The sequence below is a fragment of the Rhinopithecus bieti genome, unplaced genomic scaffold (genome assembly GCF_001698545.2).
Source record: "Rhinopithecus bieti isolate Rb0 unplaced genomic scaffold, ASM169854v2 scaffold_11161, whole genome shotgun sequence".
NCBI lineage: Eukaryota > Metazoa > Chordata > Mammalia > Primates > Cercopithecidae > Rhinopithecus > Rhinopithecus bieti.
Genome location: NW_016806937.1, coordinates 1,594,994 through 1,604,163, shown reverse-complemented (window position 1 = coordinate 1,604,163; position 9,170 = coordinate 1,594,994). Strand labels below are relative to the sequence as shown.

The window sequence follows — 9,170 nt, the reverse complement described above, 5'->3', positions numbered from 1 at the left end:
ACCTGAGAGTCTTGCTTTCATCATTAGTAAGATGAGGATCATTGTATATAAAGAATTTCATACATTGCCTGGCACATCGTAAACATTACGTGAACAATGTCGACTATTATTTTGTAACTAATGTTATATAATAACACCCGTACACCCCCAGGGTGACAGTGGGCAGGTCCAGGGAGCAGCTGCCATTTGAGATAGAGAAGGCTTGGGTCAGCAATTCCGTTTCCTACCATCCCCTCTACCTCCTGGATCCCCCAGACCTTGTGCCCACATCAGTTACCATTTATCATTGCCCTTCTCTTGTTTTTCTTATAGTGAAGATATTTTTCTCTGAGCCCAAGTCTCCATCAAAAGTAGGTCAAGGGCTGGGCGCGATGACTCATGCCTGTAATCCCAGCACTTTGAGAGGCTGAGGCGGGAGGATCACAAGGTCAGGAGATCGAGACCATCCTGGCTAACAGGGTGAAACCCCATCTCTACTAAAAATACAAAAAAAAAAAAAAAAAAAAAAAAAAATTAGCTGGGCATGGTGGCACGCGCCTGTACTCCCAGCTACACAGGAGGCTGAGGCAGGAGAATTCCTTGAACCTGGGAGGTGGAGGCTGCAGTGAGCCAAAGGTTGCAGTGAGCCAAGATCACCCACTGCACTCCAGCCTGGGTAGCAGAGTGAAATTCTGTCTCAAAAAAAAAAAAAAAAAAAAAAAAAATGGTCCCGTCCAAACTCTGCATTAATTGTGGGAATGGCTTCAGCTAACATTTAGCTCTGAAACTGAAAGAAAATAAAACTACACAAACACTCCAGGGTTCCTGGGGAGTTGCTCTGGACTGAGCCGGAATACAAGTCTCTCCCATCCTGAGCCTGCTGAGAAGGCTGCAATCTTACCTAAGAATGTGATGAAAAGACAGAGACACATCTTTTCATTTAAAGCCTCTGTTGGTGTCTTGTGTTGCTGGTGGGTGGTGTGCAGGGAGAGTTTGGGGGCCGGAACCAGGCCTGCGGTGGAGCTCCTTCCTCGGGGTGGGAAGGGGCGAAAGCTGGACAAGCTTGGGTTTGGGGCAGAGCGGGGGGAGCTCACTGCAGAGGGGAGAGCTGGAACTGACAGCATTGCACAGAGGCAGAATGATTCCTGCAAGCCCGAATCTCTATGAGGTTTAGCAGGTAGTGAAACAAGGGAAGCCAGCAGGGTATGAGAGAAGCCATGTGCCCATCATGGTCTGGCTTTCCTTGACCTACTTTTTTTGTTTGTTTGTTTGCTTTTTAGATGGAGTCTCGCTGTGGCCTGGGCTGGAGTGAGTACAGGGGCGTGATCTCAGCTCACTGCATCCTCCGCCTCACAGATTCAAGCCATTCTCCTGCCTCAGCCTCCCAAGTAGGTGGGATTACTGGGGTGTGCCACGACACCTGGCTAATTTTTGTAGTTTTAGTAGAGACAGGGTTTCACCATGTTGGCCAGGCTGGTCTCGAACTCCTGACTTCAAGTGCTCTGCCCACTTCAGTCTCTCAAAGTGCTGGGATCACAGGTGTGAGGCACCATGCCCGGCCCTTGACCTACTTTTGATGGAGACTTGGGCTCATAGAAAAATATCCTCACTATACGAAAAACAAGAGAAAGGCAATGATAAATGGTAACTGATGTGGCTACAAGATCCAGGAGATTCAGGAGGTGGAGGGGATTGTAGGAAATGGGATTGTTGACCCAAGCCTGCTCTGTCTCAAATGGCAGCTGCTGCCTGGACCTGCCTACTAAAAAACACCATTCATGTAGACATTGAATCTAAGATATGATTGATGGTAAGATGTTCTGATATTTAATAAATTACTAATAAAGAAAAAAAGCCTGCCAATTAAGCGGTGACAAGCCATTGATTACAAAACGAGTCTCAATTCCAAACATGTTATAGTGTGAAAAGGATGCATCCTAACATTCATGAAATATTGGATACCAGTAGGCTGGACTTGGTCTGTGGCAGCCTTGTGCAGTTTCCAACCTGCACAACTGTACACAGCAGCTCTTAGGAAGCCTCCCAGGACACTGAAGAGCTTAGGCCACCAGGAGGCTCACACTTGGGGCACATCTATGAACTCCCAAGTCCCTTAAGAAGTAATCCCTCTTTGATCTTCATCTGAACTAGGAAGGCTGCAAAGAGGAAACTAAGGGCCAGTTTCCATATGGGGCACCAGTTCACTGACAGTGGTCCCAGGGCCCCTGGGACGGTGGTTCAGCAGGCATGGGGTAGGGCTTCATGAGGGATTCTGAGTCCTGTCAGACTAGGGAGAGTCCTGCCAGACTAGGAGAGGCCCCATACTCACATTTATGCAGACCCAGAGAGGTGAAGGCCCTGGCCCAACATTACACAGCCGGGCAGAACAGAGCTGGGCCAAGGATTCAGCACTCCTCACTCCAATCCCTGGTACTTCTTCTCTTGCTGACTGTAAAAATGTCTGCTTTTCTGCCCCAGGTGAACTGAAGATAGGGGTCTCCAGGGCTGAAAGGGGTCTTGGCCTGCCCACCCCTGCCCCGTTCCTTCCCCTCTGAAGCCCTGGTTGCTGGACTTGTCCCCAGAGAAATCACCCGTATTGATTCACAAGACTTTTAAATTTTATTAGTAAAATACAAAATGTCACAGACATTGGTGATGAGGGTTGGAAAAGTAAAAGGATCAACCTACTCTTTCCAGAGTCTTCCTAGATCATCCTTGTCCGTGTCCTGCTTGGAGAAACTAACAAAGTCCATGGAAGGGGGACCAGCTGGCCCCAGCAGCTTCCTCACAAAGGAGGCAGGGCCCCATCACAGGGTGCCCCACCCCTGGAAGGCTCTCCCAGCCTAGAAGAGCCAGAACAAAGTGCATCAGTTCCACTCTCACCCTCTCTGAGCTGCCAGAGTGACCCCACCTGAGCCAGGCCCTGAACTTCCTGAATATACTGCACCACGCCCAGCAGGGGAGTGCAAAGGCCGGGTGGGCCGGGCGGCACAGCGTCTTGCTCTCTATGGACCAGAGCTGGGTTTCCTTCCTCCAAGCACCCATCTGTGAAGGAGTGTTCCTGGCACCTGGGTAGAACCCAGCCCATAAGAGGCCCCTCAGGTAGAGCAAGGGTCACCTTCGGGGACAATCCAAGGGAGTGGTGAGCTGCCACCAGAGACCCCGAGGGGCCAGGCCGGCTGGTGCAGCCTCATCCAGGCATGCTCGAGCCTTCAGCAGCCAAAAAAGGGAACCCCTGACTTTATGCCTGCAACTTCCCCTTTCCCATGTCCCAGCCCCCTTCCCGGGTAGCATCACTTTCAGAAACAAACAGGGGCCTCATGGAAAACATCATGGAAATCCCTGGTCCTGTCTGCGATGGGGACAAAGATGAAGGAGAAGGTCTTGGAGGGCAGAGAACAGTGTTTTCAAGGAGTGAGAGAGGTGGGAGGGGAACCCAGGCCTCATGAAAGAATCTGGCGTGTGGGGAGTGGGACTACAAGGGTCTTGTGGCCTGGCTGCCTGCAGGAGTCTCTGAAGAAGAGTCAGGAGTGTGGCTGCTCCCAGAGCCTTTCCTGGGCTTCTTAGACATGTGTCTGGAGCCCTCCCTCCTCCCTCTTAGGGGGTAAGGGGAGGCAGAGCTCGGGGTGTCTCAGTGACTAAGCCTGGGCGGGGCCTTCAGGGATGGTCTCTGTTCTGCCCACCTCCATTTGGGGGCCCACAGGGCAGGATCTGTGCTATCAACTCACTCCCTTGCAGGCCCTCTGGGCCTCCGGGTCCAAAGACAAGCTAGTCTATTGGCAAGGACTGTCTAAGGTGCTCTGCTCATAAGGACTGTGAGGCTGCATCCAGGGGCTGGAGAGAAGGGCCTCAGGTCAATGAGTGATGTCAGGGGGACAGATATTCCTTACCTCCCTCTTTCCTTTCACAGATGTGAGTACCTTGGGGGGTTGATGGTAGAACTAGGATCAGAACCCAGCCTTCAGACTCAGCACAGTGTAGACCAAAGAAGAAAGCCACGAGATACCCTTATCTCCCCTTCCCACAATGCCTAACCAAGGGCAGAGCCTCACTGGGAGCAGTGCCAGGAAACACCACACTAGCCTCATGCAAGAAAAGACACGTCACTAGTGGGGGCATGGGCTCTGTACAGAGGATGGGGATGGGGGAGATAGCACCGCAGGTGGCCGGGGTGACTGGCAACTGCAGCAGGACCAAGAGACACAATGAGATTGCGGGGAGTGGGCAGAGGGCCTGGCCTGATGCTCATGTGTGAGATGGGAGGACTATAGTACTCACAGGGTAGCGTGGGTCAGAGGGGGCTGGGCATAAATAATTGTTCATTGGGGCTGGGATGGCGTCAAAGGGAACCTCTAACCAGCCAGCAGCAGAGGAGAGTTTTGGGGCTGGGGTGAGTTGGGAGACCACCCCCTCTGTCCCTGGCAGGTGGAGAATGGTCAAGGCTGGCCTCCTGGGGTGTGCCTGGGAGCTTGGAGCTTGTGCACCTGGAGGATCCCACCTCCCCGCTCCAATCATCCCAGCTCAGGCCAGGCCCTTGGGTGGGAGTGGGTATGAGGATGAGGGATCCCAGGCAGCTGTCTGAATCAAACAACTAGACACAGGCCGGAGGAGTTCACACGGGCACCAGGACATATGAGTTACTACCACAGCTCCGGGGGATGTAGCGAAGGCCCTCCACCATCTCTCCCGCCATCTTTCGAGGGCAGCCCTGGAGGCTCTGGTAGGCGAACATGGCCACCCCCAGGCAGAAGAGGAGGCCAAGGAAGGCCAGCAGCCCCACTGCCTGCCTCCGAGTGGCAGCCTGGGCGTCAGGGACAGGAGTGATAAGGACTCCCAGCCTCTGGGGGTCCATGGTGGCATGGATGGGTTCCTCAGCTTTAGGGGTCCAGCTGCCTGAAGCCACTGGCTCCCTGCTGGGGGTTCCTTCCGAGGAGACAGGGACCACAGAGACGTGGGCCATGCTGCCAGGCCCCCAGTCCTGGAAGACATCTGTGTGTGCTGGCACGGGACCCATCTCCTCCCGCTCCAGAGAGTTCTCTGGCCTGGGGCTCTGTCCCTGACCCCACACAGGCTGGCCTTCACACGGAGTGTTCTCCTCTGGGGCTGGGGAGGAAGTAGTGGAGGCCTGGGTGGAGGAGGCCTGGGTGGAGGAGGCCTGGGTGGAAGGGTCCTGGGTGGACGTGGCCTCAGAGGTCTTTCCCTCAGCCCAGAGGCAGGGCCCAGGTTGGTGGGGAGCAGAACTCTGCCACGCGGTGGCAGTGGAGACGGGAGGCACTCGGAAAAGCTCCGTGCCCACAGGCCCTCCATCCTGAGCCTTTGTCGTGAGGGGGAGCCCGGTCCCTGAGGAACCAGTCACGCCCGTCAACTGCTCTGGGGAGGTCCCCAAGGCCGTCTGTGCCTCCCGGGAAGAAGGAGTCGGCTTCAGGCTACTGCTTTCGCCTGTGGCTTCGGGATCCGGTACCACAGACTCGTCCATTCCCCGGGCAGCAAGGGTGGTCCTGGGCTTCACCAGGCCGATCTGCTTCTCAAAGGTGCCGCCATTTCGAGTCAGAGCAGCAGCCTGGCGGTCCAGATGCTGCATCGCATCCTTGACCCATTGTTCCTTCGGGTCGGCACAGAACAGCCTGTGCTGTCTCGTCTCCAAGCTACAGGGGAGAAAGACAGGGATCCAGTGATGCCCAGATACCAGAAACCCGGGCCAGCGTGGTGTGGGGGCACAGCACCAGTGCTCTGCAGGTGAACACACCTGGCTGGAAATCCTGCCCTCCCACTTAGCGGCTGTGAGGCCGCTGACCAGCTGGGGAAACCCGCCCTCCTGAGCTCCCAGGTCCTCACCTGAGAAATGGAGATAGGAAACCTCCCATCTGTAGGGTGACCACCCATCCCAGAAAAAATGGGATGCAGGGGGTACTCAGGATGAGGGACTTTCCATTTTAAAACCGGGAAAGTCCCCAGGCAAACAGGGACGAGTTGATCACCCTACTTCTGTGTTACTGTAAAAAAAAGCTAAATTATGGCTCAGAGCAGATCAGTAATAGCTGAAAATAATAACAATGTCGATAATATTGTTACCATTAAGGCAGGGGGCTCTGGGCTTTGACTCTCCTGCTGGGGAGAGGACTTCAGGTGAGCTCTGGATGGGGCCTCCTCACTCTGGAACAGGCCTTATGAGACTTTGTGAGTCTTGTTGCTCCTCTCCTTCGGTTTCACAGCTACAGGCTGTGCTCCAGGCCCCTCTCCTCCCCTCCTGATGTGTGTTCACGGGCAGAAGGGGTTAGAGCCAAATATGTGGCAGCCTCATTGGGACCCTGAGTGCCCTCCAAATCTTGGCTCCATGCCACGGCCTGTGCTTGGCATTTGCCCATGTTCAAACCTTACATCCATCCCACAAGGTGGCTACCAGGCTCATGTCCATTTTACAGATGAGGAAACCAAGGCTCAGAGAGGTGAAGTAAAGGCACCTGGCTCCAGGATACCGGGAAGCTAGAGAAGTCCAGGAAGCGAGTATGACCCTGCAGGCCCCCTGGGCACAGTGATCCCCTCCCCTACTTCCTTTTTCCCTTTCATCTAGAAAACAAAAAATACTTGGGGGTGTCTTGGGGAATTAAGCCTTGACCGATCAGCAAAGAAGTCAGGCAGGAGCACGCTCAGTACCTTGCCCACCTTAGAAACTGCATAATTGCGGAGAGGAAGTGCCAGACTTCCTTTAACTGAGCCTAGAAAGCAAAGGGCCATTGGCCATTTCCTGCTGCCTGACCCCTAGGTCTGGCTGAGGCTGCTTTAGGGCTCAAAAGTCAGTCCTGGGGAAAGGCCTCAGGGCTGGCTGGTTAGGCAGGACCCAAGAGAGCCCCCAGGAGAAGGAAGTGACCAAGATGGCCAGGGTCCTTAACAGCCAGGAGGACAATGACTCAATCCCTCCCCAAAGTCTCCAAATGACCCTGTTTCCTCTTCTGTCAGATGGAGATAGTGATCTCTGCAGCAACTACTGACAGACCCTGCCAAGCACTTTATTTATTTTTAATTTAATTTTTATTTTTTCTTTTCTTTTCTTTTTTTTTCTTTTCTTTTTTTTTTTTTGAGATGAAGTCTCACAATGTTGCTCAGGCCAGAGTGCAGTGGCGCCATCTCGGCTCACTGCAACCTCCGCCTCCTGGGTTCAAGCAATTCTCCTGCCTCAACCTCCCGAGTAGCTGGGATTACAGGCACCCACCACCACGCCCAGCTAGTTTTTGTATTTTTAGTAGAGATGGAGTTTCACCATGTTGGCCAGCCTGGTCTTGAACTCCTGGCCTCAAGTGATCCACCAGCCTCGGCCTTCAAAAGTGCTGGTATTACAGGCATTAGCCACCACGCCCTTGCCAAGCACTTTAGTTACATCCTGTCCTAGCTACCCATTTTATAGACAAGAAAACCAAGGTGCAAAAAATAAGCAATGGAAGCAGGGCCACCCAGCCAGTAAAAGGGGAAGGCAGGATTTGCACCAGGTCTGTTAGAGTCTGGAACCTGCATTTTAAATAAGACCCTCATGCTTTACGCCTACCCACACCACCCCATGAAATATAGTGGGTTCGAGTGTGGGGTAACATGTGCTTCAGTCCAGGAGGAATTACCACCGTTCATGGCTGCTCCAGGCCATAAGCCAGGGCGGCTGCCCCCCCAGCCACACTGGGCCATTCAGGAAGCCACTCTCCACCTTAGCCATATGGCACAGAAATTAAGGTCAGTGAAGTGGCCTGCAGGCCAGGGGCAAGAGAAGCGTGTGCTGAGGCCTTCGCCTAGGAGACCAGGTCTGGGAGGGGAGGTGTGAACGTAGATTCTCAGAGGTCTGGGAATATTCCAAGGGCCTGAAGGGGATTTCAGAGGCCTCGGGGGCAGTACCTACACGATTGCACGTTTGCCGCATGATTCCTGGTTCTGTTGATAGTGGATGAGCAAAGCCACAGGTATCTTTGATGTCATCTTGCTGCACATGATGTTGCATTTCGTCACGCCGTGGTGCTGTCCTGAGTCCAAAGAGGTTCCTGGTCAGCAGGGATGTCTGTGGGCATCTGGCTTCCCAACCCTGTGCCAGATTGTCCCGGCCACACCACCCAAACCAAAGCTGACCACCTGTACACCCTGGCCTTCAAGGCCTTTGACTCAGCCTCCCTCCCCCACCAAACTTCTCTATGCCTCAGTTTTACCACCTGTAAAATAGGAACAAAGATAGTATCTACCTCATAGCCTTGTTGTAAGAATAAGAAATGTGAATTCTTATTTACAGAGTTCTTTTTGCCTGGCACTGGCACATATTAAAAGTTTGTTTGTTTGTTTGTTTGTTTGTTTTGAGATGGAGTCTCGCTGTTGTCACCCAGGCTGGAGTGCAATGGCACGATCTCGGCTCACCGCAACCTCCGTCTCCCGGGTTCAAGTGATTCTCCTGCCTCAGCCTCCCGAGTAGCTAGGATTACAGGCATTTGCCACGACGCCTGGCTAATTTTGTATTTTTAGTACAGACAGGGTTTCTCCTTGTTGGTCAGGCTGGTCTCAAACTCTCGACCTCAGGTGATCTGCCCTCCTCGGCCTTCCAAAGTGCTGGGATGACAGGCGTGAGCCACCACGCCCAGGTTAATTTTTAAAATTAGCTGGTCCATTGTGCAGCAGGGGAGATGAATCTGAGAGTGACAGGGATCTGCTAAGGTCACACAGCCAGCAAGTGATGGAACAGGTTCTCCTACCAAGCCGGCTGCAGTCCCCACTGGGCCTGTGGCATTGCCTGTTCCCTCACCTCTGCCTTATTTCTCTCTGCTGCCTTTTTTTTTTTTAATTAAGAAATAGGGTCTTGCTCTGTTGTCCAGGCTGGAGTGCAGTGGTATAATCCTAGCTCACTGCAACCTCAAAATCCTGGGCTCAAGAGATTCTCCTGGCTGGGTGTGGTGGCTCACACCTGTAATCCCAGCACTTTGGGAGGCCAAGGCAGGTGGATCACCTGAGGTCAGGAGTTTGGGACCAGCCTGATCAGTATGGTGAAACCTTGTCTCTACTAAAATACAAAATTAGCCTGGAATGATGGTGGGCGCCTTTAGTCCCAGCTGCTAGGGAAGCTGAGACAGGAGAATTGCTTGAATCTGGGAGGCAGAGGTTGCAGTGAACTGAGATCGTACCACTGTACTCCAGCCTGGGTGACAGAGCAAGACTCCGTCTCAAAAAAA

At 53.2% G+C, this 9,170-nt stretch overlaps 1 protein-coding gene across 1 annotated transcript in view; it reads right to left on the bottom strand.

The window, feature by feature from the left end:
* Positions 1-2,575: 2,575 nt before the first annotated feature.
* The window catches only part of CX3CL1 (C-X3-C motif chemokine ligand 1), a 13,042-nt gene continuing 6,447 nt past the window's right edge, over positions 2,576-9,170 (bottom strand). The window contains exons 2-3 of the mRNA XM_017878845.1: positions 7,862-7,982; positions 2,576-5,624 (exon numbers count right to left, since the gene is read on the bottom strand). Coding sequence (XP_017734334.1) covers positions 4,592-5,624; positions 7,862-7,982 — 1,154 coding nt within the window. The 3' untranslated portion in view covers positions 2,576-4,591. The remainder of the gene's footprint in view (positions 5,625-7,861; positions 7,983-9,170) is intronic.